This window comes from Terrapene carolina, unplaced genomic scaffold (assembly GCF_002925995.2).
Source record: "Terrapene carolina triunguis isolate 2854851 unplaced genomic scaffold, T_m_triunguis-2.0 Scaffold238, whole genome shotgun sequence".
Lineage (NCBI taxonomy): Eukaryota > Metazoa > Chordata > Testudines > Emydidae > Terrapene > Terrapene triunguis.
Window position 1 is genome coordinate 11,789,518 of NW_020664589.1, and position 24,722 is coordinate 11,814,239.

General features: G+C 44.0%; 1 protein-coding gene across 1 annotated transcript in view; it reads left to right on the forward strand.

The window, feature by feature from the left end:
* Positions 1-24,722, forward strand: part of COL5A1 (collagen type V alpha 1 chain) — a 239,793-nt gene that overhangs the window by 160,875 nt on the left and 54,196 nt on the right. The window contains exons 25-32 of the mRNA XM_024206663.3: positions 262-315; positions 3,203-3,247; positions 6,545-6,598; positions 11,638-11,682; positions 13,387-13,440; positions 15,616-15,723; positions 16,573-16,626; positions 19,290-19,343. Of these exons, the coding sequence (XP_024062431.2) occupies positions 262-315; positions 3,203-3,247; positions 6,545-6,598; positions 11,638-11,682; positions 13,387-13,440; positions 15,616-15,723; positions 16,573-16,626; positions 19,290-19,343 (468 nt within the window). The remainder of the gene's footprint in view (positions 1-261; positions 316-3,202; positions 3,248-6,544; positions 6,599-11,637; positions 11,683-13,386; positions 13,441-15,615; positions 15,724-16,572; positions 16,627-19,289; positions 19,344-24,722) is intronic.

The following is a 24,722-nucleotide window of genomic DNA, read 5'->3' on the forward strand; positions in this document are numbered from 1 at the left end:
TATGATAGTGCTTTGCACCAACCGTGCGCTCAGTTTGCACTGATGTGAAAGGCGGGGCAGGATCAGGCCCTGCTTGTTGAGCCATTGCATCTTTCCTAAAGGATCTACCTTTACATACAACATTTGCGAGACCAGATTCAGACAAAGCAAAAGATGTGCCTGAAACATGGGGCCCTTTGTTCTCTGACTGTCAGTGTTTAATAACTTCATGGGGACACTTTTTTGCTGCAGTGATTCTGATTGTTGCTGGGTATTTTTTAGGGACCTCTGGGTAAACCTGGTCTTCCTGGCATGCCCGGTGCAGACGGCCCTCCGGTAAGTAGTCTGTTCTTAGGGTACCCCACCCTGCTTACCCACTAGGGACCTGATGCTGTATCACTATTGCACCCAGCCTCCTTGGGAGTTCAGTAGCGCTCAAGGTTTACAAGATCAGGCCTCAGTCCGAATTTACACAAACGTCTCGGCCTACGTTGCAGGGTTTGGTTCTCCTCTAGCCCCACATTACCGGTCTGGTTCGTCTGTGTGTTGCGCAGCTACTTCAATTCCCATCGATTCTAGCCGGAGTGGCGAGTGCTCAGCAGCTCTCAGGATTGGCCTGGTAATAATCATTTTCAGTAAACAACGTGGTTAGTAAGGAATGGGCATCGTTTTAACCCACACTATGGCTCCTGCTAAATCCCAGTAGTTCCGCTGAAATGCATGCTTGTGTATTGAACGGAGCACTAGCACTGTGAGTGCATCTCAAACCAGTCCCTGGAAAGGGGACGATGCGTGTTGTGAATAAAAATGAACCCTTTTACCTGGACCATAGGGTTGAATTCAGTTGCTGTCTCGATCCCCGCCTGTAGTGCTTAGCACTCCGAGGGTACGTCTACACTGCAATTAAAAACCCGCGGCTGGCCCAGGCCAGCTGACTCAGGCTTGAGCTACGGGCCTGTTTAATTGTGGTGCAGACATTCGGGCTTGGGCTGGAGCTCGGGCCCTACACCACAATTAAACAACCCCTTAGTCTGCGTCTGAGTTAGCTGGCCGGGCCAGCCATGGGTGTCTGATTGCAGTGTAGACGTACCCTAAGTACTGCTGCAATGCAGTAGTAAGAGCAACCTGAATTTCACATTCGAGTTCTCTTCTAGCAGCCTCATGATAATCCTACTTTAAACATTATCCGTTCTTGGAAGCTGCTGTTGAAAATCTCTGGCCTTTAAACTCGATCTAATTTTTTACACACCGAGGAGACGTCCGATTTTAAAAGCAACAAACGTTAAACGGTTACATTCCCTAACGTAAATGCAGAACATGCTGAAAAATTACATTTTTCTATCTGGGGATTATCCTTCCCACTCGGGGAATTTAGCCGTCTCATAAAAATGTTAGTTGAGTCAACAGAACAGAGGCTGTTGCTCTCGGTGTGAAATTCTCAGAGCAGCCTCTGTGGAAGCTTCTCAGTTATAAAATCTGTCAGGTCCAGTTTTTATGTAGACTAAGGGTCATATATCCTGTGCACACGCAGCTCCATTTGTTCTAATTGGGAACGATGTATCCTGAAGATAGTCTAGGGCAGGTTTTAAGTGTGAGTGTTGCACCATCTTAAGGAATAACAGGATGCCCAGATGCTCTGTAGTAACTGGACTCTGAAGATCTATGGCATTTACTAAATTCCTTTTAAAAATCCCCCAAATCATATGGCATCTCGCTGCAAGACCCAACAAAGTCCCTTTTCAGTTATTGATCACAGGGCTGGTAATGAAGCTGCACTTTTTGAAATTGGTGACGATATTATATACAGTGCAGATTTAGACCTCAGCCGGGACTTCCGTTGACACCCACCGCTGCCCCGATAGATCTAGAGATGAGCAAATTGGTGCAGGCACAGTTTTGTGCCCACAGATGTGTTTTGGTGCCATTGATGCCCTTTAGATATCTGGCTACATCATGGCACCTTCAGATATCAAAATAGCAGCATATATTTGTGAGTCTGAAAAGGGAGGTTGTTTTTGTTTTTTTTTTTAAATCAGATCCTTTGTATGAAATCCTGCTGGTCTGACATTCTCCTTTATGCAGGGTGATCTTGGGAAATGGTTTATGGTTATGCTTGTTAAGTGGTTGCAAGAAGGTCATTGGCATGTTCAGACAGGAGCTCGCTGATGAAAAACTGACTTACAGCAGAGGTACTTAGGGCTTTGAGAGCCTGTGGTGTGGTCTGGGTGCCCTCATGTTTCTTTCATATGAATGTGCATTATGTGCCACAGCTAAGAGGTTAATGTCTCTGTGCAGACACTGCAAACCCAAGAGGGATGTTTTGCCTTGGCAGTGTGTTTGGTCCTTTAGTAAGCAAATCCGTTGCAAAGGCACTCATTGGCTCGTCACAATGCTTCACTACTGCACTGTGCTTGATTAGAAGCAATTTTTCAGGATGGAAAATGGTACTTTTGTTTTGTACCAATAGAAATCTCAACAAAAGGCTTCTAAAGACACTGAATAAGAATGTGTTGGAAGCTACAGGACGTTGGGTTATTCAGCTCCCAGGCCCAAGAAGAAAGCCGACCAGTGTCCAGACAGTCAGCATGCAGTGGGGATGCAGGTTAACTGAGTGTTTCTCATGAGACTGTGCAATTGATTCCAGTAATTAGCAAATGACTGCAGTGTGGAGATCTGACCATCACAGCCTTCCCAACATACTCTCCAGGGTTGCACAACTGGATTTTTTTCCCCATCCCCAACCTAATGACAGCAAATATCAGGAGCAAAAGTGGCCTAGTGATTAAAACACGGGAGTGGGATCCAGAACTTCTGAGTTTTACTCCTGACTCTGCCATGGACTTGCCACATGGCCTTGGGTGTGACATTTAGCCGCCTTGTGCCACAGTTCCCTCTTCACAAAATAGATACACGGCTAGTTGCCCAACTCGCAGAGGTGTTGCGAGATGTTATTGATATTTGCAAATGTCTTGTGCTGCGCAGATGCAAGGTGGTGTAGCAGTGTAAAGTAGAATTCCACTAAGGGACCACTGCAGTCCCCTTATGTTGGTGAGCACTCATGCAAGTAGATCAGTTGACCTCAACGGGACCACTCGCATGAGTAAGTGCTCACTAATGTGTAAGGATCCCCTTGGAAATAGACCAAAACTGATGGTCAGTTTCCAAATCAGTGATCTGATTATTAATCTCCTCTCTCTGGTTTGTCTGTCTGTTTTATTAATAGGGTCATCCTGGCAAAGAAGGTCCTCCTGGTGAGAAGGGGAGTCAGGTATGTGTTAACTAGACCCTCATCATTCTTATTTAGTGTCACTGAACGTGGAGGAAGAAATTAATCCCCATGCAATGTTAGGCGTTGAGCAGATGACTTCATTGCCTTGGAGGCATTCAAGTGCTCTGGTCAGTTCTGAAGGAGCGAGGCCTTGTCTACACTAGGGAGGATTTACTTAGATCGTTATACCTGCAAACTGGCACTATACCAGCAAATTGGTACTGGACTGGTAGAGCTATACCAGCAAACCCTCCAAGTGGAGCTGCAGCTCGTAGCAGCAAGAGTTCTTTTGCCGACATAACTTATACCTGTTCCCCGAATGAAATAAGCTAGATTGGCAAAAGGACGTTTTTGCCGGTATAACTGAATCTACATTAGGGCTTTTGCCAGCATAGCTATGTCAGATAAGGAGTGGGGGGGGGGGTTGCGTGTTTCACACTCCTAAGGGACATAGCTGTGCTTGCAAAACTTTTGTTAAACATGTGCTGGGAGAAGGTCACATGACTGTAAAATAAGTGGGCATGGGTCAGCAGACGTGGCAAGAATAAGAAGCCACCAACCCTGCTCCTAAAACCAAGTTCAATTCATCTGTCTGTGTGTTTCTTTTAATGTTCTTTCTACTTCTTCTACTTTCTGGCTTTGTCTAGAAACAAAGGTATAGAAATATTACACACACACACACCTCCCACTCTCTGTTTGGAAATGTCCCAGGAATGGTGATCTTGTGAGATTTGCGGCTCATTTAGAAATCTAGATAAACTTGGACGTTTTTCCTACCTGAACCTTCGGAATCTAAGATGCGTTTTGATTGTTTTCTCACTTGTGATTTTGGCCACAGGGGATGAGGAGGAAGGAGTCATGGGACAATTGCAGCTTGTCTATAAACCTGTAGTTGCACCAGATCTGGTTAGCAGCATTGTCTACCCCAGCTCTCCTGGCAAGCAGCACTGAAAAGCTTCCCAAACATACAAACAGAAACCTGTGAAGGGGAAAGCTGTTAATCAGACACAAATAAATATCCTCAGTGCTGCAGAAAATTATTTTTAAAAAAAAATTAATGTTCTTTTCTTTCTAGTTTGCCCCCATGTCAAAATCCCTCTTTAACAATATTTTAGAAAACATTGCTCAGAGTCCTTGAATTATATGGTTGTTAGTTTGTCTGGGAGATTTACCATCTGTGTTCCTGCTGTGTCCCATTCAGTTGAAAAACATTACATTTGTCAAAAGTCTTTTATTACAGTTCCGTCCGGCTTGATTGAAGCTCACCCTAGCATTGCATAGGTACTGTGTAGAGCAGGAAAATGATGCCTGCAACCTTGACGGGGGCCATTCCTCCAGCTGGCATCACGTGAGGCTAGGAATTCAAATGTTCATGTCTGTAGACTATTAAAACCCAGTAAACAGTCCTGCGCTCACTTGCTGTGCTGGGAGACATTTCGCAAACATCAGGGAGTCATCAGGTGTCAGGGTAAAAGTCCAGATCCAGGCTATAACTTTCTCCATGAGTTATTACTTAAGCAATTATGATCTCAGAGCAGTGTTTGTGCTGCTAGATATGTTCCCATTGACCCTAGCATGAGGTCTGAGACTCCAACAGACCCCAAGAAGCATAGATCCTTCAGCTCAGTCTGGCTGTCAGGCTGGGAAAAATTATCCAGAACTCTCTTAAAGAAATGGAAGAGTATTTTTCAGTTAGTTGAGCAAAAGAAAAAAACTTAGTTGAAAATGTGATTGATTTACCGAGTCTCAATACAGCACTATAGCGATGGTGCAAGGTACTTACAAAGTTACCATGGAGTCTGTCCATCCAGGTTTGGCAAGAACTACAATTCTGCCCTTGGAGTCAGTGATGACTAGATGGATTCATAGTTTTGAATGCTAGAAGGGACCATTAGGATCATCATAGTCTGCCCTCCGGCAAAATCCAGGCCAAAGAACCTCACCTGAAAATGTCTGTATCAAGCCCATAACTTCTGTTTGAGCTACAGCTCATCTATTAAAAAGACATCCAGTCTTGACTTAAATATTTCAAGTGATGGAGAATCCATCACATGCCCAAGTAAGTTGTTAATGACCCTCCCTGTTCAAATTTGCATCTTATTTTTAGGCTACATTTGTCTAGCTTCAGCTTCCAACCATTGGATCTTATGAATAGAGCCATCATTATAATAACAGTCCTAGAAATCGGTGACAAGCTAGACTTGAGGGCATCCAATGCATCTCCTTGTACATGAAGAATTGGTCCCCATTGCACATGTGCTAATGTTTCGTGCTATTTAGGTTCACATGTGCCACGTGATGGGGTTTCCGCTGCTTCCCTTGGGAGTTTATTCCACATGTTCTGGTATGGATCTCATTATCTGTAGTTTTCTGGATCTAGGGATCCTAGGCTCGTAAGTCCCATTTTAAAAAGTGATGCAGGAATTTACAAGTCTAAATCTCATCGAAAGTCCTAAATCACTTTTGAAAATGGGACTTAGGCCCCTAAGTTCCTTAAGCACTTTTGAAAGTTTTACCCATTAAGTCTAAATTTTCACTTTTTAATTTTATCCCATTGCTCCATAGGTGCTGGAACTAGAGGTGCTGGGGGTGCTGCAGCACCCCCTGGCTTGAAGTGGTTTCCATTATATACAGGGTTACACTTTGGTTCAATGGCTCTCAGCACCCCTACTATACAAATTGTTGCAGCACCCCTGCATTGCTCCTATTTTATTACTCTTGAAGCTAGAGCTAGTTGAGGGGAAAAAGAGAAATTCACATTTTATACAATTACTTCCCCCCCCCTTTTTTTTAAATTTTTTTGACAATCTAAAGTTTTCAAATTTGACACTGCTACACCTTGAATTTTGAAAAATTCTGACCAATTCTATAGTTGGTTGGAAAAAGGCAAGAAAAGAATTGTGAACATTTCAACGATGTTTTTCTTTTTAAAAATTTCATCATGACTTCGAAATTCAGCTTCAACCTGCTCTACCTGAAACTAAGCAGTGAAGTCACTTCTGCCATTGCAAAGCGTTGGTGGCTCCTGTGTATAAAACGTTTTCTTTGTCGCTAATCAGTATAGAAGTCGCACAGCTGGTGTCTCCTCTCTCTGTCTTCTGTCCTGTGCTCAGACCACAGAGCAATACGATCTCTAAGTTAGGTTTCCGTAGCCTCTTCTAAGCACAGCTGACTTCCCATATGCCTTCCATTCAGCCAGCCACGCATTTTCCTGTGCAGTTCAGGACAAATAGTTTATCAAAAAGTTCCACCATTGCTGTATCTTAATGTTGTTTTGTCGTTGTTTTTAAATCACAGGGTCCAACTGGCCCTCAGGGCCCACTTGGATATCCAGGACCTCGTGGCGTCAAGGTAAGGAAGATGGGAAGGCAGGAACACACACCTACGTCTTTATTTCTGAGCTGAATTCTGTGTTTTGTGTTCGAGGAAAGGAGGCCATCTTGGATCTCACTGAGTTTGACAGCAGCCCTAAGAAGGAATTTCTTCTACTTACTCTTAGCAAATCTTTCTCTGGCTTAAAAAGGGTTAGCAACTCTGGTTCTATGTAAATGGAACTAAGGAATGGTCATATAGAAGGGGTAGCGCTGCAAGAGCACTGGAAGAAATCTAGAAATCTAGGTGGTGACTCAGTTAGTTGGGGAGAAACCTATAGGTATTACAGATGAGTCTAGAGGCTACCCAGGAGCATTACCACTCAATATGGATGTGATACCTATGGTAGATGTGTTATCAGTGAGCCTAGAAGAAACTTAGATGTCTTACTGCGGAGTGTAGCAGAAACACTGAAGCACTAGTGTTCAGTCATACTTAACATTTGATCAGTTCCTTTGGCCTGACATATCAACTCAGGCCTAGTAGAAATAAAGCTCCACTGCTTTCTGGAAGAGCTTCAGCTAGATTTTTATTCCCACGGAACATGGCACAGTTCCATCACAATCACTTGCTGTTGGAAAACAAAACATATCTCCGCCTGTACATGAAGATTTTAACAGGCTGTGACTGTTAATGAAACAAAGTAGCCCAATATTAAAACAAAATACAGTGTGTCTGTGCGCTCCGAGTACTCTGAAATCGTGTTATTTGAAGCCAAGATTTCTCTGTGTGTGATTTAAACTCACATCCCATTCCCTCTCACTGAATTGAATTTGCAGTTCTTCAGCTTGCTCCTGATATCTGCAGTATGTGTACATTGATAAGAAGGTAGTGGGTATTTTCCCCTACCACTCTGATTCTTAATCCTGCATCAAAATCTGTTAACTTTGCCCCTGATCTAACTGTGAAACTGCAGGGTTCCATGCTCATGGATATAGATACTGGATCAAAGGCTAAAGATGAAGTGAAAACTGATTCAAACCCTCCATACATTTTCCCAGCAGCACAAAGCCACTCACTCTTCCATTTCCAAAAATTTAACTAGATTTATTTAACCAAAGCATGTTTTTGTCTCATGTCTTGCAGCGCAGCAGCTTGAGACTTAGTGGTCCATTAAGGAATGGTTTTCCATTATGCTTACTGCTAAAGTGGAACTGTTCCTCATTACAGTGATATAGAGAAAGTGTGTCGTCTGCACAATCCTCACTGTTTATCAAAAATGTTTCGGTTCCCTCAATCAGCGTGCTATTAATTGAATAAAGCTTCAGTTCTGGGAATCAAAGAACAGTGTCTCCCTTGGACTTGCCATCATCAATCATTAGATCTTGTCCATCTGATCAGAAATTCTCTCCTGCTGTATGAATTCACTGCACTTGAAATTCATTTGTATTTTTTTACATGCAGGAGCGGTTGGGGGAGGACATTAAATATATCTTGGGTAAAATTAAATTCATTTTTAAACAACTCTTTTTGTTGATATAAGAGTTACATTGCATAGTACAGCTATGAGATGTGTGTTCCCTGGGGTGAAATTCTGGCCTGCTTTTCCTGAGGGAAAATCAGTGTGCAGGAAGCGTCTTACTTTTTGCCCCAAGCAAGGCTAGACATGGGCCTAGCAATGCTTTGAATGACAAACAAAGGGATTCGATCACGCCTTTGACACCCTCGGCTGCTATCAGCTGCAAGCACTGGGGGATGCAGCGGTAAGGCACACTGCTGAATCTCGCACCTTCCACTCCTTAAACCATTCTGCCTTGACCTTCCATTAGGTCCCTGATACCCAGCTTCCCCCTTTCCAAGTGAGCCTCATGTGCTTAAAGGCAGAATTCAGCTCACAAAGTCTTCAAAACTCAGAATAGAACTTGCAGCCCCAAAGCCGCAAGAAACCACAGCAGCCAACTGAGAATTAGATCTCAGAATCCATTAGTATTGACTGTCTCCTATATTGATACTCTCCAGTCTCTCGACAGACACACACAGCATGATCAATCCACTGCAGCTCAGTGAGTAGGCTGGTGAAATCACAGCAATGATTTGCAGCTGCGTATGGCCAGGCTTCCAGATTTCCTTATTGTCCAGGGGCATCTCCTCCTATGTCCTTCGGCCATCAGTGCATGAGCAGCTAGACTCTGGCAGCTCTAAGCAACCAAGGTCAAATAGACAGGGACGCGTGAAGCAGTTGCACCAGCTAGATCTAGATGTAGTGCAGGCAGGCACTGTATGTAAACTTCCCATATGCACTACCATAGCATCTTAGGGACGTGTGCCCCATGTCACAACCACTAAAATAATCTGTTAAGTAGCTAAAATAATCTATTAAAAAATTAAGGACAAAATTCCACTGTTTGATGCATGTGCAGGACAGTGAGAGGAAAGGGAGCAGGGTGGGTGAATCCACAGCAGAACTCTTCAATAACGTTGCAATACTAACCAAAAAGTGCACAGGCTAAATTCTCAGTTCATGCTCCGGCTCTGTTGTGCCACATACGTAGTGTGCAAGATCACATGCTTACCTCAGGCATCTGGGTAGGAGGGACAAGTACAAGATGTACTTGAAACCCCCTCAATTAGACACTTAGATTGTAAGCTCCTTGGCGCAGAGACCATCTTTTTGGTTCTCTGTTTGTACAGCACCTAGCACAGTGGGTCTTGATCCATAACCAGGGCTTTTAGGTGCTACAATCAAACAATTAATAATAATATGTCATGTTCCTGACATTTGTATACTTCGGACTCTCTATTCATTCTTTCCCTTTCCTTTCCATTCTGTTCAATGCCCTAGTGCTGATTGATTTAAATATCCATACATAAATAAACCCAAAAAGTTTGGCAGGGGTAGAAATCCTGCTTCAAGGCATAAGCCAACTTCTCTAAGAGACAGAGGTTAGGAAGAAATTTTTCCCCGGGAGCAGGTGATTCCTTAACCGCCTATTTCAGGGTTTCCTTCACCTGCTTGTGAAGTAGCTGGTACCGGCCACTGTTGGACACGCGATGCAGGGCTAGACTGGACCACAGATCCAGTATGACTGCTTCCTGTTCTCCAGTTTTCCTAGGCATTCTTCCCGGCCAGTAGCCCCTCTCCCGGATGATCAGTCATCTCATTCCATACTGCTGTTCCGCTTACCTCTACTTATTCAGTACAGGACCAGTGATTCCGAAAATGAGGGAGTTGTCCCGCATTCATATAATTAGTGAATGTGGTGCTGCATTAATAACGGACAGGTATTCTCAGGCTTCATGCTTTCGCATTCTGGTTTTAACTTTATATTCGCTACGTTTCCCCCCCCCGATCTCTAACGCCCCACTCTCCCCCCGCCCCGCTTTCCCGACTCCGTGTCGTGGATCTTGGTGTCGGCAGCGTTTTGATTAGATGTAATGGCTTGGGAACTGAGTACAAGATAATAGCAAACAAGGAGACAAGTCAACTCCAGGGGAAGGAGTGCTAGATAATACTTGACTGTCTCTTGAATCCCGAGACTAGTACTATCGTCAGGAAAATTACATCTTCTTCACCTTGTCCATTTAGTGCTAAGGATCTCTGCTGTTAGAGGCTGATTAAGTAGCAGAGTGCTTAAGAGTGTCCATTCAGTGTCATTTCACACAGAGGCAATCATAGGTTACACATTATGCTTCTTCAGATCCTAGTTGCGCTAAAGATTTATCCTGGTTTCAAAGCCGGCTGGGCTGTGAAGGGATGACTGCTGTGCTGAGTTATTGTATCAGGCTGGGAGCATAATGTGTTTTTACCACAAGAGGGCACTTGGCAAACTGAGTCTCAGTCGAGAGCCCGCCGGCTTTAGCCCCTTGTAATGTCTTTCTCCAGAATCGTGACCATCAATAAACGGCATGAACGTTAAGCATGAATTAGAATGATTCTGCTCTGCCCTTGCCAGACATATATAGATGAATAGGTGGTTTATAAATGGTCCTGAACACTTTCATTTGACTGCAGTGTGGTTATGTCCATTCATACTTAGCTGAGGATCTGGCACTCGGAAAACAATCGCTGCTGTTTAGTTTGAAGTCCCACCTCAACTGGTGGATCCGTACGAAAGGGTGGAATCTTGGCCCCATTGAAATAAATGAGGATTTTTCCCGTTGACTTTCAAGGGTACGTCTACACTGCAGCTGGGAGCAAGTTTCCCAGTGCGGGTAGACAGATGTGCTAGCGCTGCTCAAACTAGCAGGCTAACAATAGCAGCGTAGCCAGGGATAGCATGGGTGGTGGCTTGGGCTAGCTGCCCAAGTATGCTGGGAGGGTTTGTATTCAGGCAATTAGCCCAAGCTGCTGCCTGTACTACCCCCGGCTATTTTTAGTGCGCTAGCTTAAGCGGAGCTAATGTGTGTCTGTCTACCCAGGCTCGTAAGCGCATTTCCAGCTGCAGTGTAGATGTTTCTTTGAGTGCAATTCATTCACCCCTACAGCCAATGCACAATGGAGCTGAGTGTCGCACTAAAAAAGAGCCAGAAATCTGCAGACTCTCTGCTGGGTGAATGCTACAAAGGAATAAAGGAAGATGTTGTGAATGTGTGTTCGGTATTTTTTCAAATGACGTCACTTTGTCTGTACCCCTTTTGCACTTACCTAATATCTTAGTCAGCTCGGTTTACTGGCAGGAGATTTTGGTGAAAGTTGCCTATTTTAAAGTGAATTTTTGGAAAACCTTTTTAGAAAGCAAACTTCCAATCATGAATGTTCTCCCTGGAAACTTGATTCTGACTGTTACATTCATCTTATTGAGAAATGGAGACGTATCACGTGTCCCTTCTGTCCAATGAAATCAGCTCAAATTTTGAGTAGCAAATATTCACAAATGAGCAACAGACCAAAAACTATTCAGCAAATAATTATAAACCACCAGTACATTTAGGAAAATCACAATCTGCACAAGGACAATTTGGCAGCAGAGAGTGAAGCAAAATTCACTATTGTTAATGATTCACCCAGCTCTAGCTGTGTGTATGCTTTACCTTGTGCAGGTGTAACATTGTAATGTGCCTCTGTATTTTTTCCTAAGGGGGCAGACGGTGTTCGTGGCTTGAAGGGCACCAAGGGTGAAAAGGTGAGTTACCCCATTCCATTGGAGGAAGGTTGCCTGTGTGTGCAGTTTTGCCAGACCTGCTTTGCCAATGTAGGATCAAGTCCTGTGTGACATACACGTATGAATATTTCTGCTGGTGAATGGAGCTGGACTGTCAGTCCTAGAAACAGCTGCTCTCTATTTATTCCCAGAGCAGGCATAGCATAGACATCCTCCACAATGCTCAGCCAGCATGTCTCAACTCTGAGCTGGGAATAACGCAGTCTCCATGACCTACTCAGTCTTTGGCCCGACTCCTGAGGCCAGCCATTAGTATTATTATTATGGTTTAAATACCTTAGAAGGGAGGGGAGTCTGGTTTCGTGTTGGATTTCCCCCTTACACTGGTGACTGAAGCACACTGCTTCCTAACTAATAGCAAACAAAAAGCATGTCAATGTACATTTTAGCAGAAGTCCTTTGCCCAGGAGCAGGCTTCTGGTTTTTTTGTTAGCCAGGGGAAATTCCACTGACATAAATGGAATTCATTGTGACTTACATCTGGGTAACAAAGATCAGAATCTGGCCCAGGGAATATAGTGTATGGAATACACTGCCAAGACCAGCCATTGGAGCAGCTTGTAAAATCTGTCTTACAAAGGAATTGGACAAAGTAGAATGTGCGTAGAAAAAAATATAGATTATATTTCAGGGATTCAGCTGTGGTCTCCCAAAGCAGTATCAGGAGATGGAGATTTGCTGCGCTGTTCCAGTCCTAAGTATCCCCATGTTCCTTTTTCATATCTGATAGTCCATCAGCAGCAGAGCTGGCAATTAGAGGCAAGGAGTTAGCCAGAGGAACCTTCCAGAATCCAAAGTTGGTTTTGGTTACGGTGTCTGTGTTTTAGTCTGTCCTGGGTTTGCTCTAGGAGTTGATACAGTATCGATTTGAGCTCTGCAGTTAAACTGTCTTGGCCGGAAGAAATATTACTACTGTCCTTGAGGTTTCATGGAAGGATAGTGTAAAATGATCTCCGTGAAAATAAAACCCTGTTATTCTTCAAAATCATTTGTTGCTAGTACTGGTAAATTGCTGGTATTTATACCATCTGGGCAGATGATCTCTACTGGGAGCCAAGGTGTGATTGGTTGGAGAATGCACCTTTGTAATTCCAGTGGGATTATAGTTGTCTGTTGATATGATACTCCCAAAGGTAGGATCTTGAGCACTTCCAGCTTGGCTGTGTTGCATGGATATGTTGTTCTCACCATGAATCATGCTTACATTTTTGATGGGTGAATCAAAGACCTCTAGAGCCCTCTAGAAGGGCACATGTGATGTGCAATGTGCATGGGGGTTAGTGGGCCCATCTTGCCCTCCCCTTGGTACAGCGATGCCCTGATGCCATGGAAATACACAAGCATTGTGCACCCCCGGTTCAGAGTTTCACAGAGGCTGCCTTCATGCTGCCATGGAGGGAGAGGGAGGCAGTGACATGGTGGCCAAGCGAAGGAATGTATCTGCCACTACATGGATTCACTGGCCCTGCTGTGGAAGAGTGTATAGGCTGACATTTCTGCTGCAGCTGCTGAACGGGGGGCTGAAATTGGTTCATTCCCTCGCTCATATCCCTGCTCAGCACTCAGTACTGTTCCCCAAAGGTGCAGAATGTCACGGCTTATATTTGACCTGTGTCACAGTGTCCCCTTTGGACAATCAGCTGTTTTTCTCCTCCTGTTATTCAGGGTGAAGATGGCTTCCCTGGCTTCAAAGGTGACATGGGCATCAAGGGAGACCGGGTGAGTGTTTGCTGATCTGGCGAGATATGCTGAATGCATCTTCCTCACAGAGAGCGAGAGAGAGCAGATTTGGGACAGGGTCCTTCATGCTTCATGAAATCAGTCTCATGTAATGAGGATGGTTCTTCGGGCATGTTAGCATTCAGTGATACCCTTCAATAACCAAATGAAGCACTGAGCATAATAATAGGGGGCAGGGCTTTGAAAGTCCCTCATAAGCACTAGATAACTGTCCTGTTGTGCAGTCGTGAAATGCAGTTCTCTCTGGGGTGGAACACGGTGGTCGTTCTATTGCAGCTTCAAGGGAGAACTAGAAGGTTTTTCTTGTTGGTGTTTTCCCGATAAGTGCCTGGTATATAAAGATTCTGTCCCAGAGTGGAATACATCAGAATTCATTTCACACCGGTATCCTGGGAAGGAGTGTTCTGCGAGCAGCAAATTGCTTGCATCATCTTTATAACGCTTACTCCTGTATTCACTCATGAGATCTGCTCAGTGGAGAGCAGAAAGTTAGACTGGGACATGATGAGACTCTGCTCCCATTCTGTACATTCAGCTGCTATATAGGATCCCTGGCTTCTCAGACTTGCTGGAATCAAGGAGATTCTAAATCTCTCAATTCTTTATTCCCATATCAGAAGTAAAATTAAAGCTAGTAGTAACATAGAACCCAATCTTGCAGCCCTGATGCTTGTGCATCCTGCATGATCATTTATTTATTTCCAGTATCTCTTTCCCCTCCCATAGTGTTACATCCTCTTTATTTGCTAAGCCGGATGTCGATTCATAGCACCAGAACAAAGTTTAAAGTCACCCGGCATGCACTACAGTAGAAGTGAGAACAGGGCTATGGAAATCACCAGGGGTGCATTTTCATATTAGACGTGTATCTTTAGAAGCAGGGCACATTGCCTGGCATCAAAAGCTTTTCAAATCATCGGCCCAAACTAACACAGAGATTCAGACAGCAGCTGCGTAGCACACCTGTGCAGGGATCTGCGTAACGCACCTGTGCAGGGATCTGCCAACTAGGAAATAGTTTTGTAGAATGCCACCTTGCTGACGTATGGCTGGAGACATTCTTGCCATGCCTTTCTGAACAATAAAACACATCTTAGCTTGGTGTTTCATTAATAGATATTAGGCTGTGGGTGAGAAGACCCAAGGGAGCGAGATCGACAACAGTCATTTGTGACACATTTTAAAAAAAAAATTGCTCTTTGTTTGATGACTTGTGAAAAATGCAAAGCAAATCCTCCATCGCTCCTGGCATGTAAGAATACCATGGAGCCATACCAAGGGCCCCATTCTGAACATCATCTCAAAGTCACTCTCCGTCGATCACTTGAAAGCTTTTCCGGCCCCACCTCCTTCTTTTCGAAGATGAAATTCATCTGGCGGCAGACCATGCTAGAAGGTTTGTATCTCAGGAGGATTATGCATACTCTTGCCAAACAGGTACCCGCCTGAGCCGTTCTCACCAAACATACAATCCCTGCTGCCTGCTAGCAAGGTCCTTTGTTTGTTTTTTATGATAAATACCAAGCTGCTTGAGGATGAGGGCTACCTGAGAATTTTGCAGACAAATAGGGTGCCATCTCAGTGAGTTGTGAGCAAAATATCAGGCTGCCTGTGTGTTTCCACTGTGAAAACGTCTATTGTAACTAATAGCCAAGCCAGTTCCTCAGCCTGATTTCCCAGTGATTTTCAGGCTGAGGCTTTCATACCAGTCTTTCTTCTGCAGTTTTTCAGATTGGCCCTAAATTGTAACACCTCCCAGGGGTTGCATGCGTATAAACCCATGGTTTGGAGATCAGGAAGCAGAAACAAGGGTTCATAGGAGCCAGACCTAATGAAAGCTATTTCAGTGGAGGGGAGCTGGAATTAGAGAGGATAATTGGAGTGTAGGGAAAAACTGCTGTGCTGAGACATAATAGCCGGGCTATGTGAGTGAAAGCAGCATGTCTGTTCTAATAACACTCTAATTTACTGCACAACAATCTGGTCTGAGCAGTGACTGGGTAAAGGTTTAACTTCTCCGCAAATTGTTTTAGTGACGCCAGGGTGAGCCGGAACATAGCCGTGTGTACGTTCCTGCCAGCCTCAGGTGATTTGCACTGGGACACGAGATTGCATGAGTGCCATCTTCATCATCACTTCCCTTTTGATTAACAGGGTGAAATTGGTCCTCCCGGCCCACGAGGTGAAGATGGGCCCGAAGGTCCTAAAGGTCGCGGAGGTCCTAATGGAGATCCAGGTCCTCTTGGTCCTTCTGGGGAAAAGGTAACCGTGCTAAAGCTGGAACTATCCCTTCAATGCCCAGTCAAAGCAGACAAGAATGGCCAGGGCCGGCCCAGTTTTACAGTGTGCTGCACCAACCTGTTTACCCAGAATATCCTCTGGTGGATGGCGGGAGGGCCGATGATGGGGGAGTCTGGAGGTTGAGACGAGACTTCTTTTTGGAGGGGAAGTGAGGCGGATTTTTGGGCCGATCTCTATTTTGTTTGAAGACATTGGGGTGTGGTGCTGTTTGATATCCCTGATATACACAGAAGCACTTGACCCACAGGATACAGCCATGCTGCACTGGATAGACTCAGGCATGTTCAGACGTCACCAGCTCTAGAGTCACTCTGCTTTAGTTCAACACCACCAGAGTGGAGCTGGTCACAAGCTTTTGTCAAAAAAATGGGATTTTGTTGCAAACGAAACTATGGTTTTAGAAGAAAATGTTGAGTTTTTGGTTGAAATCCTCCAGATTTGAAAATATTAAGGGTTATGGCAGGTTTTCTGTGTAAAACCCAATTTTTTGTTAAAATTTTTTCACATGGGAAAAAAAAATGTCCTGACCTGCTGTACGTGAGAGAGAGGAATCAAACCTAATCAAACAGAAGGCCTCTCCCAGCAGAGAAGGGGCTTTTGACAGTGCCACTGCTTCTTAAGTATCTTCAGCTTCATGGTATTCCTGTGATCTGATCTCACATCTGAACTACTATGAAGCTTACTGTGTTTCCTTTTGCATAATGCAACCCTTTATTGAACCTACTTATACAATCCAGATTACCATTGAAAATGGTGTGGTGAAACAGTCACAAAATACACACTACATTCTGTTTTTTAATTATATTACAGGGAAAACTCGGAGTTCCAGGGCTCCCAGGTTATCCAGGAAGGCAAGGTCCAAAGGTAATTTTTTATTTTACTGTTGTTAAACTCATCTCCAGGAAGCGTGGCAGATATCATCTATGAGAAGTTGCGGGAAATGGGCTGAACTCAGCTTTCTGTTCTATCACTATAAACCTACAAGGCCAGATCTTCAGCTGGTGTGAATCAGTATAGCACCATTGATTCAACCAGTGGAGGATGTCATCCAAAGTAGTGGCTCTCAACCTTTCCAGACTACTGTATCCCTTTTAGGAGTCTGATTTGTCTTCACCTCACTTAAAAACTTACAAAACCAGACATAAAAATGCAAAAGTGTCAGAGCACACTATTACTGAAAAACTGCCTACTTTCTCATTTTACCATATAATTATAAAATAAATCAATTGGAATACACCTCTACGCCGATATAACGCGACCCGATATAACATGAATTCGGATATAACGTGGTAAAGCAGCACTCCGGGGGGGGCGGGGCTGCGCACTCCGGTGGATCAAAGCAAGTTCGATATAACACGGTTCACCTATAACGCAGTAAGATTTTTTGGCTCCCGAGGACAGCATTATATCGGGGTAGAGGTGTATAAATATTGTACTTACATTGCAGTGTATAATACATAGAGCAGTATAAACAAGTTATTGTCTGGATGAAATTTTAGTTTGTACTGACTTCGCTAGTGCTTTTTATGTAGCCTATTGTAACACTAGGCAAATATCTAGATGAGTTGATGTACCCCCGGAAGACCTCTCAGTACTCCCGGGGTACATGTACCCCTGGTTGAGAACCACTGATCCAGAGTATTTAACCAAGTATGAAGTCAGTAGAGGCTGTTTACATGAGTAAAATGAGTGGCCCCATGCCCTACAGGCCTGACTCTCCATGCCTTGTGTAGTCAATTACACCTGTACTAAATGAGTGAAAATCCGATCACTTTGCTCAGGTTAAATGGCCACCCAAAATGTAAGGCAATGGAAAGTCAGGTTTTGCCATGTATTTTTAACTCTTTAATGCACAGCCTTCCTCAGATTTTAGAGAATAATATAGACCATCTAACAAATGATTGGAATTGGTACCTCATATGTGGGAGAAATTTACAAACATGAAAAAAGAGGGACAGATTCTCACCTGGTGTAAATAGGCCATGTAGCTTACATTATTGATTCTGATGTTACTTTAGTCGGTTAATGTAGGGGGCGAAGCATTTGGGGGAGAGGATGGGAAAATGAAAAGATTGTGGGCCACCACCCTGTAGGGCTCTCCAGGAACCCTTTGATATATAGAAATCAACAAAGTGCATGTGCACTTTTAGGCTTGTAATAATAAAAAAACGTAGCCTCCATATTATGCTTTACATCTTCAAAGCTCTGAACTACTGTTAACTAATTAATTAAGGAGCATAACTAATGAGGCAAAGTCTCCTTGACATTAAAATAAAAGTGCCATTTGCAGAATTGCAGGCATGCTCTGTATCTCATCTACACGCCCACCTTCATTTGGGCTGTTGTCAAATGTTCTTTTTAAAATTAAAACTGAGAGTTCTGCTACATAGAATAAAAGCTGCAGCCTGGTTTTATCATGCCCTGGAGGCTTTGGGAACTTACGTTTTTGTTAACATTAATTTTTCCCTAAGAATCATATTTTATTATTCATGTTCATTGCTTGAAAAAACAGGCTTGCTTGACACTGGAGACATAATTAACCACAAAAGATTGTTTCCTGTTTTTTTTTAATTTGCATTTTGTGTTTGTGTTTGTGGGGGTTTTTTTTTGGTTTTTTTTTGCATTTCTTAGCTAACGCATATTTGAAAACTAGCAACAGCAGCTACTCTCTGTACAGTTGCATTGGAAAAGAAAAGACTAGGGGTAACATTTTTCAGAGAGCCTGAGAGCCACCATGATGTAGGCAAGTAGAGACAAATTTGTGGTTGTATTGAGGCACTTCAAGATACAGAGAGATGCCTAGTGAGATTTTCAAAAGCGAGTAAGCAGGTTAGGTACCCAATGGAAGTTTGGTACCTAACCACCTTAGGCGCTTTTGAATCCCATTAGGCATCTCTCTGCATCTTGAGACAGCTAAATACCGTTGAAAATTGGCCCTTCAGAACGCAAGTCCTGTTGGCTTTGAATCAGACGTAGGCTCCTAAATGCGAGAGTGACTTTTGAAAATGGGGCTTAGGCTCACAAGTCACTGAAATGCTTTAAAAATGGTAGAGCTAGGTGATCACTATTGTGGTACCCTGCAATGATGTCCCTCTGGGTAAGGAACATTGGACCAACTCATTTGAAAACATGTTCCACTTCTTAACCATATTAAGCCAGTGTGCAGTATTGTCCCATATTCATGCCCCTACTTTATATACTGAGGGCCACGTTCTAGCTGGCATGTAAGCACAAGAAGGTATCCGTAAGACCACAGGGGGCTGAGGGAGGAGTATGGATGTGAGCTTTCCTACCAGGGGCATGGCCACAAGTGGGTGGCCCAGCCATTTGTCACCCAAGCCCAGCCGAATATGAGCCTGTGTAACTGCAGAAGCCGATGCCCATTAAATCTGCATAGTCCCATCGTAATCAATGAAGCTACACCAGATTACACCAGCTGAGGATCTGGCCCTCATTCTAAAATAGTAGACCAGAACAGTGCCAATTTCAGCTCATTGTACCCTCTTCTCTCATTTATTTCCCCCCAGGGTTCAATTGGATTCCCAGGATTCCCAGGAGCCAACGGAGAGAAGGGTGGAAGGGTAAGAGCCATTTTGTTTGGCTGCTTTGCTGATTTTCACACAAAACCCAGTGAACTTCGAGATTAAACCCTTGAAGAGATTATTCCAATCAACGATGCTATCGAGCAAAGAGCATGAGAAAATACAGTATCCGTGAATGAGCTCACAGGATCAGAGCTGGAGGACAAGCAGAAAATGAAATCCAGATATCTGCTAGATAACGTAGCATCGAAAAGGTCTAAAGTCATTAATGAAAACCAGATTAATCTTTGTCAGCTCAGACGGAGCCATTGTATTACCCAGCTTGGGAGTTTTCAGTAAGAAAAGAAAAGACTCCTGTCTCTCAGCCACCCAACGTCCTTAGACATAATCCCCTTTCATTCTATTTCCATGCCACTTACAGGACGTGTCTGGCACAACAAACCAGCTGCCTAGGAAATTTACAGTGTCTAAATGTTAAGCAGGGTCATTCCTTACATATTCACATGCATTAGCCCAGTCCGGTGCAGTCAGAGCCTTCTCTGTCTCATGCCCCCTCAATCCTGGCGATGAAGTCCCCTTTGGTCACAATTGATCATAAATGTGATGTCATAGCAGGACACACACTGGGCTAAATTCAGTGCTGCTGTAATTCCATTGACTCCAGGGGAGTTGTGCCTGCTTTCACCAGGGCTGACTTTGGCCTATTCTATGCTCCATCCATGAAAGGCTTGTGCCATTCAGAATCTCCAGCCCCACCTGGTAGAGATGTCTGGCAAGTGAAAACTGGCCCTTCTGAATGGACTCCGCATAGAGTGTGGCAAAGAACCTTTGTTGCATGGAGCAAAGCTGAGCTCATTTGCCAGATGGATACTGCATTCCCTCTGGTGGCTAAGGCTGTGTCGCATTCCCCTGCTCGTGTGCACACGTTCACGCTCTTACTGACTGAGCACGAGTATAAATCGCAGTGTAGCTATGGCTGGTGCTGAGTGCACCAGCTTCCGGTGTGTTTGTACTCAGCACGGGTAGGCCAGGCCTCTGCTGACACCCCCAGGGCTACGAGCTATTTACACTCACGCTAGCTCGATGAGAGCTGGTGTGAGTATGTGTACACAAGCAGGGGGAATCACCTCCCTAGCTCGTAGTGTAGACATAACCGTAGCTGAGAAGATCCGTTTTAAAGCTGAGTGTTAATAACCCTTGGGCAGCTTCCTTGGAGTCTCTTCCTAGGTTTTCCTACAGAAACCAAGAGACTTGCACGTACACCGTGAGTAGGGAAATAGTGTCATACTGAAAGCTGATCATAAGAGGAGGTTACCCTCTCTGCAGTCACGAGAAGCTCACCTATCCATGGCAAACCAAAGAACACCCTCTTCTCTCTCACCGGTTCAGTCTAAGAGATGAAAGCCACTATGAAGATATCAAAATTGACTCTGGGAACAGCAAGCGCCGAAAGTAGAGAAAGGATCTTGAGTTCAGCTATTGAGAGAGAGGGATTCCAGTAACAGGGCAACTAACAGTGCAGACAGCAGCTTGTCAATTAAACGCTGGATATTTCTCCCTCGGGATAGTCTAAGGCTACGTCTTCACTACCCGCCGATCCGGCGGGTAGCAATCGGTTTATCGGGGATCGACTTACCGCGTCTCGTGAGGACGCGGTAAAATCGATCCCTGATCGCTCTGCCGTCGACTCCGGAAATCCACCTCGACAAGAGGCGGTAGCGGAGTCGGCGGCAGCGCGGCAGCGGTCGGCTTTCCCCCGTCCTCACCACCAGGTAAGCCGACCTAAAATACGCAACTTCAGCTACGGTATTCACGTAGCTGAAGTTGCGTATCTTAGGTCGGAACACCGCTGTAGTGTAGACCTAGCCTAAGAGCTTTTTCTGAATCTTGAGCCTTCCCACACCATGAGATGCCGCTTAGGGCATGAGGAACTTTTTAATTAACAGTAATTATTAGAGATGGGTGAATCTGTTCCGATGCAGTATGGACCAGCAGGAGCCTAATTTTAAGTTCAAAATTCAGAGTTGAAAGTTTTTTTTAAATATATTTTTAATTTTCCGGTGCCTCTGCACTTCCTGATTCCTGTGGGGGAGCTGCTGTTATTATTTATCATTTATATTTTCATATATAATGAAATGGCATTGATCCCGACTAGAACCCACTTGTGTTAGTGTGGTACAAATGCTTACACTCTTATTTGTAAACAGAAACACCACATGGCATTCCTGACCCAAACAGAAATGGGAGGCACCGGAAAGCTGATCGAGGAGCCCATTTCTCAGTCTGATGATGCAGAAGAAGTGTTCAATGGTTCAGATAAGCTTCTTGGAGCTAGATCAGTTAGACTGGCATGAATCTGGAGCAACTCTAATACAATCTTCCCTTTACTCAATGGAGCGATCTCAGATTTACAACTCAGCAAATGAGCTCAAAATCAGATCCTTAAAATGTGGGTGTCTCACCTGCAAGCCCGATGCACCCGGATTTCTAAGCCTCTAGATGTTTGCCCATCACTTGTAATGAAGGAGTATCAGGGCATTGGCTAGCTAACATAAAGGGTTTATTTCATGCAACACAAGCGTGGGTTAGATGATTCAGAGAACACGTAGAAAGTCATTCTGTGCAGCGGATCTGTCACAGTGACGAAGGGCAGGGGTGGGGGAGGGGGGACGTTTAGGAAAGTGACTAGCATTACTTTCCCTTTTATTCTCATTTAAATACAAATTACTTTTAACAGGCATGTTGAATAGGAGTGCAGAGAATATAAATCACTTTGCACAGCGTTAATATTGTGCCACCTAATTTTAGTTTATATCTTTGAGGGATTTTTTATTCTTTTCTTCCACTGAGTAATTTTCATCTCCTGATTGCGAACTACAAATCTGTCTCCTTTTCCCTCCCACCCCGCTTTGGCAGGGACTCAGTTGCTGAGCCACTCGGCTGTACTGGGACGGGGGGAGGCGTGAATAAGGTGGCTCTCCTGACAGGCGAGAAGTCAGCGTGGCCCTGTAATTACCAAGCCGCCTATCTGAAATGCAAAAAGAAAATCCCAGGGCCAGAATCCTGAGCTGGTGTAAATTGACACAGCAGCATGGTAGTTGCAGGAAGCCAATCCTGTTTACACCAGCTGAGGATCTGGGCCCCCTTAGTTTCGTTTGCTAATTTTATTCCACCAGGAGTTACAATGGGATTGCTGGGTTCACAAACTTTTTAAGGTCACTTTTCATGCAATGTGGAGTTGGACCAAGCCAGCAGTGCAAGCACCACCCAATTATCTCCAGCGCTCTGATAACTCTTTCGGTTTAGACAGAGCTGAAGGTTTTTTTTTTTTCCCCAGTGCTCCAGAAATGATCTCCAGCTCCACCTTTTTTGCATTACTGTCAAATTGGATGAGCTCTTTCAAAAGGCGGGAAGACATATTTCAAGACCTATGATGGTTCAGGTTGAAATCTGACCATATAAACACTGAAAGGGCCAAGGAAGGAGTGGCCAGGAGGGGAGATCTAAACTCTCCTGACTCATCGTCCATGAAAAGGAGGACATGAATGTGCAAAACTGAGGCCTGTTTAAAAAAAGGTGGTAGTTTGTGCTCTGAAGAGTGATTCTTTCCCAGTGACAGTGTGCAACTCCTTGTTTATTGTCGCAGCAAGTCCAGATCTAAGCTGTTCAATTTACACGTTAAAAAAAGATGGCTTCTGTAGTTGAAACGCCTCCTGGCATGGGAAAGTTAAGCTGCAGTCAACCCGGCCAACATGTCATCACCAGTACTGAGAGTTTGTGTTTGAAACTTCGCTAACAAATCTGATATCGATACCCTTCCATGGCTAGTTGGCTATACAGGGCAGACAGCAGTAAAAAGGGTAGCTAGGACTCTGAAGAGACAAGGGGTGAATGCTATATGCAGGAAAGCCAGCCCAAGGCCTATGCCCACATAAGCCTTCAAGAAGCATTTAAATGGAACTTAAATGGTTTGTAGGCTTCATACTGGGGTGAATTCCACCTACTGGGATCAACTCTGTTAAGTAAGAAGAGGCTGTTTTTACATGGTCACTTTTTGGGCTCTATTGCCACACCATCTATTATTTGCCCTGCATTCAGTTCGTCCTTTTAAACCATCTTTACAAACTGTTCAGCAGTTCAAGCTAGTTCTATCCCTGAGCGTATGTACGTATTGCGAGGAGCGGTGCACTTGTTGCCAAATCTGTTCTTTATATGAAACAGCCTAATGTACATCCAGAACTGCTGGGTTCCTCAAAATTACAGCTGGATGCATTTGTGAAACACGGCTGAAAATTTTCACGGGTTTTGGTGTTTTTCAGTCAGCTTGACTCAAAATAATCAGCTCCCAAGGAAGACGTTGGTTTATTGATTAAAATAACAACAGAACATGGAGTACGTGAAATCAAATCTAGGAGCACTGCTCTAAGAAAGCATCTCTGGTCAAATATATTCAGTATTTGCTGGGCTCAATAATGATGATATGTATAGCTTCCCTGAACCCTGTGTGGTTGAAGAAAGACCCCCAGCACCAGTGACAAGGGAATAGTAATGTAAATGACAGATTTCCTTTCCTATTAGGCCGTTGCATTTGGGTGTAGCTCACAGGTCAATTGGAATAAATCCAAATTGATTTTGTGTTTGATTTTCATGATTTTCTATGTATTTATTATTTGCATTTGCCTCTGGCAACTATCTATGGCATTTCCATCATGCAGGGACTGAAATAGTCTTTCCAACTCTCATTATTTAAGCTACCCAAATGGCTTCTTGAGTCATTTAAAAAAAAAAAAGGCACATGAAACATAGAAGCACCAACTGCAGAACCTGCCTACCTCTCTGACCCCCATTGCCGACCGCTAAATTCCAATGCTGTTGAAAACATACAGAGATGTGAAAGCTTTCAGCCCTTGAGAGACCTCTGTTTAAACTGTTTAAACTATACAACAGTACCATGAAAGCTTCAGAAAAAAGGACCTTTGACTTCTTATGAATTCCTTTAGCTCTAGCATGTTAAATATATTGATAGTTTTGACAAGTGCATATAGCAGGCAGCATGCTCATTAGACAGTAGCTTCATCTAAGATCTGTTTTGTATGGCAGATACATTTCCTTTGAGCTTCAGTAAGAAGCAATGTTTCAGAGAGGTCTAGGTCAAACCCACTGAATAATGATGTGCAATTGTACTACTAATCAGTTCAGCAAATAGGGCCTAAATCCATCTCTTTTGGGAAAGACCTTGAGCTGATTTTGTTAAAGGAATGGGAGGCTGCCTTGTTATTCAAGAAGAAAGGCTGGCATTTCAAAGAGAGCAAGCACAGGGACTAAAACATACACCGTAGCATTTATTTGTATCTCCATCCTTCCCAATGGACCAAACGGATTTGGAATCAAGCGCACTCAGAACAAATGAAAAATCAT